The sequence below is a fragment of the Pithys albifrons genome, chromosome 3, assembly GCF_047495875.1.
Source record: "Pithys albifrons albifrons isolate INPA30051 chromosome 3, PitAlb_v1, whole genome shotgun sequence".
In the NCBI taxonomy this organism is placed as follows: domain Eukaryota; kingdom Metazoa; phylum Chordata; class Aves; order Passeriformes; family Thamnophilidae; genus Pithys; species Pithys albifrons.
This window is the reverse complement of record NC_092460.1, coordinates 28015677-28032488: the sequence shown is the minus strand read 5'-3', so window position 1 is coordinate 28032488 and position 16812 is coordinate 28015677. Positions and strand designations below refer to the sequence as shown.

The 16812-nt window shown below is 46.8% G+C and overlaps 1 protein-coding gene across 1 annotated transcript; it reads left to right on the top strand.

Annotated features, from left to right (window-relative positions):
• The first annotated feature begins 1053 nt into the window (after positions 1-1053).
• DENND11 (DENN domain containing 11) lies at positions 1054-16039 on the top strand. The gene is made up of 9 exons (XM_071551148.1): positions 1054-1496; positions 6830-6929; positions 7995-8153; positions 8806-8959; positions 9201-9339; positions 9811-9942; positions 10132-10282; positions 10490-10558; positions 11663-16039. The coding sequence occupies exons 1-9, from the start codon at positions 1253-1255 to the stop codon at positions 11856-11858; spliced, it is 1344 nt and encodes a 447-aa protein (XP_071407249.1). The 5' UTR covers positions 1054-1252; the 3' UTR covers positions 11859-16039.
• The last annotated feature ends 773 nt before the right edge of the window (positions 16040-16812 follow it).

The following is a 16812-nucleotide window of genomic DNA, read 5'->3' as shown; positions in this document are numbered from 1 at the left end:
CTTTTCTTTATACAGCAACAAAATATTGTGCAGGGTTTGGGGTTTTTTTCTTTACCAGTCACCTTCTATGAAAAACTCCATCTGCTAAACACCACCTACTCTAGTATATAGCTCTACAAAATAAACTTGTGCATGGACTTTGTGAAACAAAATGCCCACTCAGTGTTGGAACTCTCTGAAATGAAGCTCACAGCAAATGGATGCTAATGGTGCCAAAAGAAAGAGGAAAAACCAAAACCATCTGCTGAGGAAGCTGGATGATGGGTTTCTTAATGGTGTATTGAACACTCAGAGCTTCTCAACATGAAAAAAGTTAGACAATTAAGGCTTTTATGACAATATCTTCCTTTTAATTGTGGCCTGCTTAATTGGGTAATTCAATTAATCAGAAAGACCTAGGGAACCAAATTAAACCTAATGACACTTAATGACATTGGTGGTAGCATAACGAGGATGGTAATTACAAAAAGTTGGCTGCCTGTGGATGCCTTGTTCATGCCTGTGTCTCCATCTTTCAACCTCAAGCTGATTCTGCCTGTTCCTCCAAAAACTGTTTCACATCCTTCTGCAGCACATCTGCCTGTGTCTCTTTCTCTCTCTAGAGAGAGAAAGACACACACTCTTATCAGTACATCCTGGATCAGTAACCCTGACTCCTTCGGATTCGCAGCTTGCAGCTGCCACCACAGCAATTCGGGAGTGTGCGAGCCTGCCCCGTTCCTGGCCCTGACGCTGCTCTGCCAGGCTCCCCCGGCAGGATGGCCCCCGGAGCCCTCCTGCACTGGGCTCACAGCCTGGGGGACACGGGGGGGGCAGTTCGCTCTGCCCCGCGGGAGGAGGGAAAGCGCGGGGATGCGAGCGGGGCCCAGTCCTCCCGTACTCCTGCGGGAGCTGGTGCCGGAGAGCACATCGGGGATCTCCGCCGGGATCTCCCCGGGAATCTCCTCCCGGGAGCATCACGTTCCAGCCCCGCCCCTGGGTCCCAACCCCGCCCCTACCCGGGACACGCCCCGTCAGTGCCGCCCCCGGGGCGCGGCCACCCCGTCCCCGCCCCCCGCCGGTGCGGCGCGGGGGGTGCGGCTCGGTTTGGCTCGGCTCAGTTGAGCGCGGCTCCACTCGGTTCATCGCGGCTTATCTGGGGTCAGCTCGGCTCGGCTCGGCCCGGCCCAACTCCGCTTGGCTCGGCTCTGCTCCACTCCACTCAGTTCATCTCGGCTCAGCTCAACCCGGTTCGGCTCGGCTCGGCCCGGCCATGGTGGAGCGCTCGGACGAGGCGCCGCTGCTGTTCTGGGCCGAGGGCCCCGGCGTCTCGGCGCCGCCGCCCGTGGCCGAGCCGGGCAGCACCAGCAGTAGCGGCGGGAGGCGACTCGGCGGCGGCTGGAGCGCCGCGCCGTGGGACGGCGAGGGGCCGGCGGAGGCGGCGGGGCCGCCGCGGGCGGAGGCGGAGGAGGACCAGATCGTGGCCGTCTTCGTGGTCACCTTCGACCCCCGCACGGGTGAGCGGCGCCGGGACGTGAAGGGGCCGCGCCTGGGGCTCCCGGAGCTCTGGAGTAAGATGGATGCGGCCAGGGTCGGGCATCCTTTGGGGACCGCTCCCCCCGCATCCTGCCTCCCGAGGACCGCTCCCCCCGCCGCGCTGGTGGCAGTGTGGCTGGAGCCAGCGGAGAGCGGCTGGCGGGAGCTGGGCTGCCCTCTGCCCCCACGGGGGACCGCGGGGGCCGCGGGCATTTGCGAAATCGGAGCGCAAGGGGGATTGCGTTTGGTCTCCCCGCCGAGAAGTTCTGGCGGGAGGAAAGCGCCGCGCCTGGTGCCGCTCCGAGGAGAGGGCCAGGTGTCTCTGCCCCGCAGCCGGTCACGGCACGGGGATTTTGGAGACGCCACTGGGGCACCCGCTGCGACCCGCACAGGTTCAGGCCGAGCCTCTGCCCAGCGCTGCCTGGAGGGCACCCACCTGTTAGCAGCATCTTGAGAGCATCCTTCAGTCTCCGTGGCGTGGCGCAGACCTGCCCGCAGCTATCGGTGATGGATGGTGGTTGTGGCAGGCGTGAATCCGGCGGGCTCGCAGGGCATGATCGCCAGCAGCAGCAGCAACAGGGTTGTTTATCTTTTAGTGACCAGTGTGTTTAGAGGGTGGCCTCTGGTAGGATTTCTGGGACTTAGTGTTTTGAAGGAGTGCTGCAGTCCAGGAGGGCACCGGAGAGCGGCAAGGGAATGTATTTCCCACTTTTTGCTGCCATATCCACCTCCCTCAGCACTGTTGGATTGCAGGGCTGTATTACTTCTTTTACTGACAGAGGTTATTAATTTTAAATCTGTAAACTGGCATTTCAGAAAACGCCTTCGTCTTCGTAGTCCTGTGCTCCAACAGTATGCACAAAATAGGTTGTTATGACACAGATGAGAAGTCAAGCACCCGTCTTGCACCTGTGAGCACAGGTATTGCTGTGCCCAGGGGTCAGACGTCCTGAGACAGATTGCTGGGTGTTTTGGCTGCCAGCAGGGGATAAAAAGGCAAGAGTGGTGCATAGCTGAAAGACTTGGTATGGTCAGAAAGTTTAGGAATTAGCTTGGGAGATTCAGGAACCCATTTGCATCCAGGTGTGGGAGCAAGCTCCTCTTTCCTCTGTAGAGACGCACTTTCTTAGCAAATCCATAGCAAAAGTACTGGAGACAGGAAAGAACTCCATGAAGCATAGTGGGGTTCCTCAGTGGAGGGGGAAGGTAACTGGCATTATGCTCTCAGGAGGACTCTGACAGTGAAGACTGAATTTTAATCTTTAACAGAAAATCCTAAGGATGTAGTGAAAAGAAGGAAGCCTCAGGTGTGATGTGCTGTCAGAAATGCACACTGCCAGACAGCATGGCTGCCAAGTCCTGAAAAAGCCAAAGGGCTTTCAAGCCAAAGGGCTTTCAAGAAGTTGCCCCTTCCATACAGCACCAGAGGGAAGTGTCTTCAGTCTAGAGGTCAGAGACTCTTGACTCATCAAAATCTTGAAAAGCAATTGGATGTAATCTTTCCAACAGGAGATGGAAAGGGGAGTTGTTTCTCCTAAGTATTCAAAACATGAAAGAGTCTGGATGACTGCAGCAACAGCAGGTTGTCTTTCAATCTGAGAGCATATGCCTTCTACAAAATGGTGAGATTTTCTTGGTTGGCAGAAAGCTGAGCTTTTTCAAGAGTTTGCCTGAACCAGCTGTTGCTTTGAATGAAGTCCAAGGAAAGTTGGGAAACAGCTCTTTTCATGTGTGATGTGCAGTTAATGCTGGGTGTCATCAGCCTTGGAGTAGTCTGTCAAGTCCAGGAAGATGCAGCCTCCTGCTACTCGGCATGGATGATGAATGTAAGGAGCATGATAGGACTGTGAGGTACACATGTCAGCTTCACAGGTGGAGAGCAAAGTGCCCTGTGAAGGATGTGGACCTGGAGAAAAGATCTTGAAGTTGCAGTGGTGTGAACTTGCTAGGGTAAGAAAGAAGATATGGCAATTTCTGGATCAACCACATCAGATGGTGTGAAGGGCTTATGCAATGTTCATAAGGGTATCTGGTCCTTGTGTGTGACTTAAAGGAAATCATCCACTTAGTGTCAGTGCTGGAAACCTGCTTGATCCTGCCCAGAAAAAGCACAGCAGGCCTGCTTTGGCATATGAAAGGCAGAATTTCTGGTGATGGCTGGGCAGGTAGTTGTGCCAGGTAATGTCTGCTCAGCTAGGCAAGCAATTGGGTGAGATGTTTTACTGTTGAAGGATGAAGTGACTACGCCAATAAGGCACGTGACAGCTTTTCACTACATTTAGAAGGGCTCGAAGCAGACGAGCTCAGTGTATAGCAGTTGCATGTGATGAGTTCATGAAGGTAGGTTATGGGGTTGCCAGGTCACTATTACAGTTCCAGTGTCCCTGTGACTGTCAATGCTCATGTGAGTGACTGAATGTAAGAGCCAGAGGCAGCTTCTAAATCAGAGGTGCTGTCCCTCAGCTTCAGTGTGGTGAAGCTTGTGGCACTTGAGAAGGACCTCTCTTCCCCACTATTGCAGGGGAAATGATAAATCAAGTCATCTTTGTGGAGGTTCCACATAATCTGTGGGCTTAAAGGGTAATGGAGAGAGAGAAGTAATTGGTTTTGCACCAGTGAGCATGCAAATATTAGTTTTTTCTGTCCTGTATTTCTTCCATGCAGGAAACAGCCAGTGTATGGCTAGGTCACACTTCATGCTTCTCCTGTCCATACACAACATGGTAGCATTGCACCGCTGGGGACTCTAAAGCTCTTAGGAAATATTTAATGGTGAGGAGGGCCAGGTGATGACCCCCAAATGCTAGAGTGCCAATATCTTTTTGTACAGATGTGAAAATCCAGTGGAAAGAAAATACAAGATGAAGAACATCCAAAACTTTGCACACCAGAAACTGAGTGCTGGTTCTGACCTGACCTGAAGCTGGGAGATAGCTCCCAAGAGATGAGATCTGCAGATTTGACTCTCAGCAAAATCACTCACCCACTCTAACATTGGGTCACTCTCACTTGGAAAGTTTCCTGTGCGCACAAGACCGGCTTTCGCCACAAGGAAGGGCAATGCTTCCTGTTTTTCTAAAGCATTCCTGCCTCCTCCAGTTTCTCAGACAGGCTGGCAGTCGCTATCGCATCTGGGTGAAGGCTCTCCTTTGTTTGCTCTACTGTTTCGCCAGACCAACTTTCTTATTTTTTATCTCCACGTTTGTTCTCCGACTGCCACGTCACCCGTATGTTCACAGGGCAAGGTGGCGGGAGGAACAGCCAGGAGTGCAGGTGCAGGTTGCTCCTGACAGCTCCCAGGAAAAAAAAAATAGCTGCATGATATGTGAGTTGGTTTTGTGGTTACAGGTAGAGTAAAGATCTGTTTCAAGGTGTCCTTTCCTTATTACTGCTACAGAACAGACATTGTTTCAGCCGTGTCTACTTTGACACCTCTGCAGTGGATATGACACCTGTCAGTGTTTGTGACTAAACTGAGCAAAGACAATTTCCTTTGCCTTTGATGGCACTCTTGTATATCAATCTGTTAATCTACAAGTAATGCCCAATAAGTGATCTTCTGTGGTGCAAGATTTAAAAGCAGATCTGGTCTTAACCACAATTTTGTGGTTAAGAGGCAAGTCAGTCTCAGGAGTTGACTTCCTCACTCTTTCAAGGAAGGGTTTTGTGCCTTTAAAAAGAAAGCCAAACACACACACACAAACCCCCAAACAACAAAAGCCAGCATCTATATATAATATGCAAAACCTACAGGGGACTGTGCAGGCTGCCATGATGTCATTGGCTTTCCCTGCCAGCCTTTCACACGCCTCAGAGGCGAAGGCGCTTCACACAGAGCTCTGTGGTTTCGCGTGTGATCACACAGAGCTATGCTCGGGGTCACGAGGCTCCTGCTGCTCCCCAGCCAGCCCGGCTCTGCGGGAGAGGTCTGCTTGTGCACTAGAAGTGGTTTGTTGGATGCAAAACTTCTCCCGTTGCCATGCCTAAAGCTGTTGGGTTTTTTTGAAGTCCTTGCCAGGCAGGGCTGGGGGAGGTCTGCTGAATACAGCATCTATGTGTGAAGAAAAATAGCCTATTTAAATGTCAGTAGCTAAGCCCAATTCCTGTGCGAGAGTGCAGGCATATCCTTGTGCAGTATGAGTAATGAGACAAAAGACAGGCTTCAGAAATGAGGCCTCATATTTAAATATCTCCAAGAGTCGCAGCTGAGTGTAAGGCCCTTCCAAATGTACGATATATGTGGAAGCACCGCTGGGATGCTCACCCCAAAGAGCAGGAGAAGGACCATACCCCAGTAGGAAGCACCTTTGTGCTGCATCTGCTGTTGCACTATACTGAAGAATGTTTTGTTTGCTTTGTTTTTAAAAATAAGCCACATTACTTCAAATGCCATGGGCAAACTGACAGAGAACAGAAACTTGGTGGGTAATCCTGGAGCACAGCTCGGTGCAGTGGGAGTGTCCAGGTGAGGGGGTGAGGCTCTGCAGTGCTAGCATGGGGAAGTGTGAGAATTCATCCTTTTTTGTCCATGGTAAACTTGCTGCTGGACTTCATTTGCTTTAGGGACATTCTGTAACTTCCCTGATATCATCTGTTCCAGGATCAGGCTCCTCCGGTGGCCTTTTCCACTGAACAACCGCCTGCTTTCTGGCTCGGTTGGCAGGTGACAGATGTTTGCTAATCTTGATCTCGCTTGCAGTTTATGTGCTTTTTTTTGTTTGGTTATTCTAGCGCACACAAACACATTGCAGTACTTGGATTGCCTCAGCCTCCATATAAAGTTTCAGCTAACTCCTCCTATTCTAAAGAAAATGGAAGAGATTTCAGGGAAGTCATGATGACTGGGTTGATGGTTTAGGGGTTACTGTTTGACCAGCCCTGCCAAGCACAGCCAAAGGACAGTACTGGTGGTGCTATGAGCTATCACAGAAACTCATCCTAAAGAGCAACAGTCTATACTTTGGGTTCTTTCTGTACAGGATACTTGTGTAGACCAAAGCTTATCCACTGTCAGGTAAAATTCTCTCTGTGATTAGGCTTATCAAGGATAAACCCCCAACCTAGCACTAGCTTTGGAAATGGCCCCCAAAGTCCTGCAACATCTGAGTGTTGTACTACAAATACTGTTTGCAAGAGGTGTGTGGAGTATTGTGTGTCAGCTACTGTCTGTGACAATTTAGGAGTTCAGAAGTTGTGTTGGGGCATGCTACTGCATCCCAGGGTTATAAAAGCAGCAACTTGCAATTGATGGTGTTTGCACTGTAGAAAAGAGTACTGTATTCAAGCTTACCCAAATAAACTTGCTTCTCTGCAGGTAACATGGTGGAGTGGTGTTTACCCCAAGATATAGATTTGGAAGGCGTGGAATTCAAATCCATGGCAAGCGGGTCCCACAAAATCCAGTCAGATTTCATGTGAGTATGTCTTGAGCTGTTACTTCTTCCTTTCCTTGGTTGTACGTCTACACCACCATCCCTTAATTCAGAAAATGCAAGAAAAATACCACCCAGGAAGTTAAGTTCCTGCAAATGTGCTGCTACCCTGTATCTAGCTGAGCCAAAGATACTTTTCAGATACTTTCAGCACCATACCAAGTACCAGCTAGCTGGAGGGATCTGCTGTAGGACAGCTCCAGCTGTGGAGGCCAACTGGTGAATGGGGCAGGCCAGCTTCTCAGTGGGGTGCAAATTTTAATGTGTATTTGGCAAATTATACTGGACTGCAACTATTAGGACTGTCAACAGAGGCCTAGGGTGAAGGGCGAAGAATGGCAGAACTGAAATGGGAAGGATTTTGCAGAAATGGGTCTTAGGAAAAGGTTCTTAATTCTGCCAGTGCTTTTGGGTCCTTTAAATGTTCTGATAAACAGCTCTTGCCCACTTTCTTATTTGCTAACTCCTTCTTTCAGTGAAAAGACATAAGAATTTTGTGCATTCTGCTAACAGTGTTGCAATGCAACAGTGTTTTGCAATGAACTGCAGTGTCACAATTCCTTTTGGGCAGAAATAACAGTTACTTTCTCAAAGACATGTGAATTGAACCCTTCCAGTTAGCTAGTGTGCTTCAGTGTGCTGGCACCCAAAATACGACTAGGTATCTAGACTATACTCAGAACTGCATGCACTGCAGGCTTCTTCCTTTGAGGAAGGGCACTGTGTTGACTGAGTTGTGCATCCTCTGTTGGTCTTTTTTCCAAATTATTTCCTTACTTGCATTCCTTACTAGCTTGCGATGTGGCTGGTAGGGGCTTTAGTGGGAACTCCTGGGAACTCTTGCCTTAAATATCCTGTCTTGTTCCTGAGAAGACTGGGGCACCCAAGGCCTGTTCTCAGACCTTCAGATTGCAGGGTGGGATTTCAGGGGGTTCCTTAAAGAAGAAACTGTGTTCCCAAATCAGTATTTTTAGCAGTCAGTTACCTTTCTTTCTTCCTTTTTCCCTCTTTATAACATTAACCCTTGTGTCAAACATTTGTCTCCAGTTATTTCCGGAAAGGGCTCTGTTTTGGCCTGGCCTGCTTTGCCAACATGCCCGTGGAGAGTGAGTTAGAGCGTGGTGCCCGCATGAAGTCCGTGGGGATTCTCTCTCCTTCCTACACCCTGCTGTATAGGTACATGCACTTCCTGGAGAACCAAGTCAGGTAAGTTCCCTTGGGAATGGGACTGGCCACTCCCTGCCTGGGAGAGGTAATGTTGCCTCTGTGGAGAGCAGTTTTAGGCATGAGTGAGATTTGGCTATAACACTGTGCTATGATATCTTTGAATGACTATTTCTCCAGAAAGGTTCACAAGGTGAAGGAGATAAGGATCTGATTAGCATCAGTCTGTTCTTTGCTAAGAGGCTAGTCAAATGCTATCCAAACCCTACTTATGTGGACATAAGTGCCCCAGGGAGAGTTGAGGGGACAAGAAATTCCCCTTTTCTCTTTCTGAAAACCATTTTACTAAGGGCTTATAAAAGGCTTCTTAACCTACAATGGTAATCCTGGCTAGGTGTGTACTTCAGCTGTGTTGAGTGGATCTAGCAGGGAAAATGGTGATGGTAAAAGAGAAAACTGTTCCTACCTGAGTAGGGAGGATCAGGACAATGCATACACCAGCTCACTGCCTGCATCAGTCCTGCCTGTGTTCTCTGGCTGCACTAAAAGCTGCTGGTTAATCCTAGATGAGTCTGTGCAACCAAGGGACTCAGGATCCTTTTTGGCTGGGAGTTGAGATGCTGGCTGAGGGCAAGGCACTAAATAAATAGTCTGGAGACAGTACCTATCTCCCCTTTTTTGCCTTCTTTTCCAGACACCAGTTGGAGATGCCAGGGCACTACTCCCATCTAGAGGCATTCTATGATGACAAGAAAGGAGTTCTCCCTGACAGCAAGGGCACCCCCAGCTCTCAGCAACCTGTCCACTGGCTGCCTTCCATCCACAGATACATGTACCCAGAGATGAAGGTGAGCCCTGTGCTTTGAGGCTTGCAGGAGTGGTCAGAGTGCTGCTGCTCCTTGCTGGTGTCTCATACTTCTTTATGTAATCAGTCACTCCTGTGCTTTGTAGGCTGCTTTAGATAAGATTTTGTTACTTGGACTATTACAAGCTGTGTGCTGGTCTTGCTCCCACATTTAGACTTAGCATCTGTGCATGTGTCCCTGTTTCACCCCTGAGCTGTTTTCTTCCCTTTCCCTCCACCTGCAGATCACACACCCTGCTGGCTGTATGTCTCAGTTCATCAAATTCTTCGGGGAGCAGATCCTTGTCCTCTGGAAGTTTGCCCTGCTGCGCAAGCGCATATTGATATTTTCACCACCCCCAGTTGGAGTTGTCTGCTATAGAGGTATGTTTCCAGGGACACTGCAGAGCTCTGATCTAGTAGGCTGAAGCATTGCAGAAATGCCTGCAGGTACTGAAGGGGTAGACATCATCTAGGTCTTCAAAATCCATTGTGACCATTCGTCGTGAAGATATCGTTCAGTCTGCATTTATGTGTTTCCTACAAAATGCTTTGCTTCAGGCCTATTGAATAAGAATGTACTTTGCACTGTCAAACACAGTTCCTGTTAGCACTGGACAATAAGAGCACTGACTGAATTTGTGGAATCCAGAACATGGGATTCCTATGGGAGAACTGATTCTTTTCAGTCCAAAACAAGATGTTGTCACTTAAGAAGTTGTGGTGTTCAGGGGCATTTCAGAGCTCTGACAATTGCTTTCATAGAAGGGTGTGGGGAGAACTGGGTAAGTGGGATTCAGATTGCCCTTGAGGGAAAACCAAAAGCATCTCAGGATGTACTTCTCTTGTCCTCAGTGTATTGCTGCTGTTGCCTTGCAAATGTTTCTCTGCCTGGTCTTGGAGGAACTGTCCCAGAGTCCAAACCATTCTTCTATGTGAATGTGGCAGACATAGAAATGCTGGAGACAGAAGTATCATATGTGGCCTGTAAGTATGATGGATTAGGTGTGATGTTTTTAACTTCAGGCTGCAGAAGGTCTTGAGACACCAGACTGTGGAATAAAATTGATGAGAAATAGGTTGTGCGTGGAATGACTAACTATGAAAGCAGGAAAGAACAGCTGGTCTCCCAAGAAAGCAAAATGCTGCTCTGAACATCTCCTCTGATTTTGGCAGGTACAACAGAAAAGATCTTTGAGCAGAAACGGGATCTCTATGATGTCTATGTGGACAACCAGAATGTGAAGACGCATCATGAGCATCTGCAACCACTCCTGAAAATTAACAATGCTGACAAGGAGAAGTACCGGCGGCTCAATGACCAGAGGTAATAACAGATGTCTGGGTGGTCCTGATCCTGAGGGCTGTGTGATGTGGGATGAAAGAGGACACTGCTTCTTTGTACTTTCTTCCTTGTCATAGTATTTTCAAAGTATCCCACTACTTCACCTCATCTCTTGGAGATTCTGGTCTTCTCATAATGCTTTGAGGTTCACTGTAGGTATGTGCAATGAATCTGTCTCCCTTCTCTCAGGCAGATGTTAATGTATTCTCAAGAAGTGGGTGAAGATTGCAGCTCCTGTGAAGAGGACCTTTTCATCTTGTGAGTGGCTACCTCTGATACTTGGTCACTGTTAGGTTTAGGGAGCCTCTTGCTGTAATTTCATGTTGCACTGATTTGCCATATTACAAAACATGATGTTTAACATAATTCCATAGTCAGCTTTTTTGTCTAAGAACTAAGCTGGTTCTTCCTCTTTAGATCATCTTCCTCTCCTTCTGAGAAGCCACATGCAGCTGTATTAGTATTTACTGGGGTCTCCTAAGTGCTGAGAGGGAGAAGTGAATTTTAAAAGCACAGTCATAAATACAAGAATCCCCTCCCACTTTTGAAAACAGATACTATAGGACTTTACTTTCCAGAACATTTGGCTCAGGAAGGGACAATGCTCATGGGAAGCAGGCACTGTACCATGCTGGGGATGGTACAGTGTGGAGATAAGACCTGCATGTGAAGGATTGGCCCATTGATGTGGCTTGTATTGTACTTGGCAAACAGAGGAACCAGAAGTGGGTGTAGAGTAGGAGATATGGAATTAGATGAAAATCACACATCTACCATTCCTGAGACCCTTCACTGCCTGTTGCTATTCAGTCTGCAGCAGGTGAGAAGTAATGGGATGAAACTGTGTGAAGGGCTGTCTGGGCAGAGCACTGATCACCGAGCTGCAGACGTAGTCAGAGCTATTTCTGAATAGCCTTGTGTGCTTCTGGGAAAGCAATAGGTAAGAAGTAGCTCTCACTGGTGCGTTCTCTACCAGTAATGGAGAATTGATTTACCCACTGGCTTACTAGCTGGGTGGCAACACTGTTTCCACATTTACACATTATGGGAGCTATAAGGTGTGATGTACCCAGTCGGTGACCACAAAGCACATGTTGGCTGATAACTTGGCTTGTTTCTGAGGAGGGAAATGCCTCCTACAAACCAGCCACATGGAAGCACCACTGTAAATAAAAATTTACTGCTTTATCTTTGTTTATTTTGGGTCATCCAAAGGGGAGTGGAAAACTACAGCGGCACCCAAGGTGGGATCTCTGGCTAAAGGGAGTTAAAATGCAGTTCTGGGGCTCTGCAGCCTGATTGGTAAATATGCTGTATTTTCGGAGGTTCAATGCCATCACCTTTGCTGACTTTATCCTACAGGTTTTTCATGGAGCAGAACAACCGCATATTTCAGACACTGATGGAGGTGTCAGCCAGCCAGGACAAGACCCTGACAGCTGACCATGCACGAGGCATGGGCCTGGATCCCCAAGGAGATCGAAGTTTCCTTATGGACTTGCTGGAAGTGTATGGCATTGATGTTATGCTAGTAATTGACAACCCTTGCTGCACTTAAACCAAGAGCAAGAGATACGGGAGGCAAAGATCACTTTTTAAAGACTACCAGACACTGCTTAGGAGGATCACTGGAACTCACCACAGCCGCAGTTATTTAATAACTTTATATGGAGAGTATTTATAACTTTAAAAACAAAATGTCATTTTATTTTCTCCCCCTCAACTTCCCAGTGAGTACCTGCTCTAGGGCTCTCTTTTTTGTTCTGTCTCCCTTTCTCTTTCATTTATGGTTTTTGGGTTTTGGTTAGCTAAGACCAGTGGCACCTTTGCACCAATCCTCACTGTTGGCAGTGATAGCTAGGTTTTGGCCTAGCCTGGATACCTGAGGGCTGAAGACTTCAGGGAAGCACTTTGTCTGATGACAACCAATGTGAAATGCTATAGCTGAGCTTTCAGACTTGACTGGAAAACTCTCTTATCAACTCCCTTTCACCTGGGGACTGAAGAGGGCTTCAGCACAGGCTGTTAATAGCGCCCAGTCTCATGGTCCCCTACCAAGTTTATAGGGGGGACAGTTAAACCAATGATAAAAAACAGGACTCCTTCAAACACTCCTCACCCAACTTCTAGCAGCTGAACTGGAGTAAAGCCACCCTTCCTCGTCAATGCCAGTAGCAAGTTTGGGATCAGCAATGCTACAGGACCTTTTGACTTTGCTTACCGGAGCAGCACGGTTTCACTTCCAGCATGTGAGGTGGTACAAACTGGCAAAGACTTCACCTACCTATCTTATAGCTGGAGAAGAACATCATCTCTGTTTAATCCACCCTACCACTTCCTTTGGGTTTTACTTGCATCACACCTGCTGCTTTGGTTTAAAATCTTTAAACCAGCAAAACAGTCTCCCATGGAACAGGGACCAACATCACTGAGCCACTTTGCAGTCACTATGTTCTCCAGCCTCAGCTCAGATGGTGCTGGCTGGATTGGGTAGAGTAAGTTATGCTTTAACTAATGTCACTAGCTCTTCCTTTGTAGCTGATGGTACTTGTCACTCCTCTGCTCTATCATTGTCGGCTGATCATCCTTTTGTTGAACCTTCAGCACTGCCTGTTGCTATCCTTGGCTTTTGGTGTGAGGCAGAGAGCAGTATGAGACATTTCAGATGGAACAGCTTCAAAGTTTGCAGGAGGTTCCCTTGGATTTTGGTGTTCTTAACTGGCACAGCTGCTAGAAGCAATGTCTAATAGCAAGTCTTTATTTTTTCCTGGACAGAGCTGTAGAACCAGATGAACAGTGTTTTCTTATTTTTATGCTGTGGAAAGAATAAGATTCAATTCATGAATGACCAGTCATTACCTTCAGGAAGGCTATCCCAGTAAAGACCAATCCTTCTGCCATGGAAAATCCAAGAATTTTACTGTGGGTTCTGGGTGTGACATACTGCTTTGCCCCAAATCCTTCAGTCAGTAGTAGCATCATCTTTAAACTAACTGTTCTTCCTGAACTGTGGCTAATTAGTTGCTTCTTCCATCGTTATGGACTTCAGCACCTTTGAAGGCTTTCTGAAGTTTGTAGAAATGCAAACTGTAGCTGATGTATCCATTTGTCCTGGCATTTTATAGGAAGAGACAGAGCTTGAACCACCACAGTCCCACCTGCTTCAAAGCAGGTTAGCACCTTTTATAACAGGTAGAGCAAATGTTCCCCAACTACACCATCTGTGGATACAGAGTTTTAGTGAGGTGTGGGATCAGGGGCCTCACAAGGCTTATTGCACAGTTCATTGGTAGGAGCCAGCATATTATGTTCCTGCAATCCGCCTGTCTCTGAGTAGTCACTCCTCTGCCTGCTTTTTCAAGGCTTTGGGTGTTTTTGTACAGAAGAAAACATGCTGCTTGTATTGTCAATTGCTCACAATTGTAACATCATCATCCTCAGAAGGTTGTGGAAAAAAATGGAGAGGCAAAAATAGCTGAGTATCATTTAATGTAAAGACCAGTGTCTTTTCCTTAAGAAATGGCTTTGATTTTAAATTGACAACTAAAGTATGAGAGTGGCCCCCAATCTCCAACTTCCACTTTAGTTTTAATGTGCTGCCTGCAGTGATGATCCCTGAGGAAAAATATCTGGCCTTGTATTGCTGTCACTTCCTTCAGATACCAAAAAAAAAGGAACTGAAACCAGTCTCCAGCAATTCTTCCTTGCACTTTCTTGAAGGTTTGCTACATAGTTTAGATGTGGTCAGCTGTTAATCACTTTCCATTCTCTTTGTCAATAGTTCTTCTTTTAAACTAAATAGACACAAACCTTAAACTTATTGACATTTTACAGTCACTGCAGTCAGAGGCTTTCTACCACCCTCCATTAGGGCACTATGTTCACAAGCTGTTAAAACATGAGGCCTAGTAGACAGCACTGCTACAGCCCACTGAGCAGAACCTCCTGAAATTACTATTTGACATTTACTACACCTCTGCTTTCCAGAAATTAGGTCTTCAGGTGTTAGCAGCAGTATGGGTGCAGAAGCATCAAAGCAAGCAGATTACTGTAGAAGTAGCATCCATGCTACATCCAGCGTGACTGCTCCAGCCTATTTTGCTCTTCCTTGCAATTTTGTATCTCTATGAAGCCTCTCTTGGAAGGTGACTGCTTAAAGTCAGACAGTTGCCCCAAAGAAAACAGAACAAAGCAACTTTTCTAACCTTTCCTTGTTTGATTTGCTGCCAAAGTACTTTCCACCTGCACTCCTTTTCTAAAAGACACTGCTTTTATTGTTGTTGCATGTGGAAAATGCTTGATAAATGGGTACATAATACAAACACATGGTTATAGCTTAGGACATGAAGGCCTGTTCATGAGGCTGGTTTTGTGTGGAACCAGTTTAACTGAGTCTTATTGTTCCAGAAGATAACATAATTCAAGATAAACCAGTTAAGAGCAGACATTTAAAATACATTTATAAAGTAACTGAGTAGTTGCTTAGCTAAACACTAGCAGCTGGGAGACAGTTACCTAGTGTATTTTGAATTAAGAGGGAGGAAAATGTGGCATAATGTAGGACATTGCTGATTAGTATGAAATCCTCTTCTCTGTTCAAAGTACTTTGCCTTCACAGTGGTGCCTTTCCTTTTTTTGGTGTGACGCCTCTGGTCAGTTGCTGTGATCACAGCCCAGGCTGAAGGGTGGTTACAGTAACCAGCTGTATCCTGTGCCCTGGTAGACAGTCCGGTTGTTCTTTTCCAACACTCCAGTCACTGTACGGCCATTGCAGAATCTCTGCTGGTACTTGTTTGAGTTTAACCAGGAGAACAAGAGCCTCATAACTGTATCTTAAGTTGCACTAGAAATGTATAATCGAGCAATGAATTATAACTACTTGTACTATCTAGATTGAAGGGTAAAGCTTAGGAGAGAAGTACAAGCTAGGTTTTTAATCTGAACAAGGGACACCATGCCAGACATTTAAATCATCCAACAGAGTTCTCACTGCAACTTTAGGCCAAGGTGCATAGAGCCAAATACAATGAAGAACTATAATGGATACTAGGAAAAAGGCACTTTATGGAAATAAGAGTTCAGATTTGTCTTACAGACAGGCTACTACCCTCTTTTCTAGCATATATAGAGGAGTTACTGCAATATACCTTAGAGCTGGTGGTCATGTCTGTCACAGGAGGTGCACTTGCCTGTCCAGCATCCTTAGGATCAGAAGAAAGGTGCATCACGATTTCAAGAGAAAGTAGCTTACTGCACAGGTTATTCTATAAAGCAGAATTATGGTGACACCACCTCCATTTTAAGAACTGTCAAAGTTAATGGACAAAAAGCTGCGAGTAGCTGTGGCCCTCTTGGTGACAGACAATGCAAGGGCCAGCCATGCTTCACTCTGGGAGGTGGAAAGGCAGGGACTTCAGGAATAGCAGGACAGGAACACTGTCCTAATGCAAAAGCCTAGGTACAAAGCATGCACACTAACCCAAACTCTTGTCCTATCCATTACTTCTAAGTTAGTTGCTGTCAAAGCCAATAGTGTAGTGATTATGGGAGAAGACAATATAGATGTCCTTTGTGAGGGACTGGAATGTACTGACTTAACAGTGTGATCTGTCTGTTGAAAAGAGGGGGTACTAAATGCCTGTGAACCAGGATTTCAGGTCTGGGTTAATGCGACATGCCATTCCAATGGGAATGCTTAATTGTGGTCAAAATAAACAGATGCCTTGGGCTGGTCCATCACTAGGTTGTTATCCTTCCTTTTATTTATGTTACAGTATTTTAAGCCCTTCTAGAATGGGCTGTAAGCCAGGATGTGTTTTCATTAGTGGGACCTAGGGTTCTACTTCTTGTTCCTGTCTTGGGAGTTTGTACACAGAAAGTTTTTTGTGTTGCTCTCAGACAGAAACATGAGAACTGAGTCCATTCCTCAACACTGTAGATAGCGGTTTCAGCCCCTGCTTATTTTATTAAATGTTTGCCTCACACCTCCCCTCTGAACAATGCAATTCAGAGGACTAGAACCACCCTGTACTGGAAGAATTCTGAACTGCAGAAGGAGGAAAATTACTTGACTGGTATTTATAGAAGCTACTCAATTTATGCTGATATGAATATTTAAATATCAGCCTGTATCTCAGATGATTCTTGGTGCTTTAACATCAGAACAGCATTAAAAACACCAGTTCTGAAGGGAGCTCTTGGTTACCCTCGAGCAAGGAATCACATTGCAATGGGAGCCGTGCATCTGATGCTAAGGAAGAGAACTAGTCCTTTTCCCTGTAAAATGGTACAGATGAACAAGGAGCTAGTTCTCATCATCTCGCCCCTTGCAGCAGGCTGGTTGTAATTCCAACAGCTATGATGTTGTTTGCATCTTGCAGATGTGTGGTTGCTCCCATAGGCCTGTGGCTCTGTAGAGAAACTGCTTACTAAAAACATGGGTACTTTTTAATACAATTAAAGCTTACCTTTTCGAAATGGCTGCTGCCTTGTCTTTCCTGCCACTTGAGAAA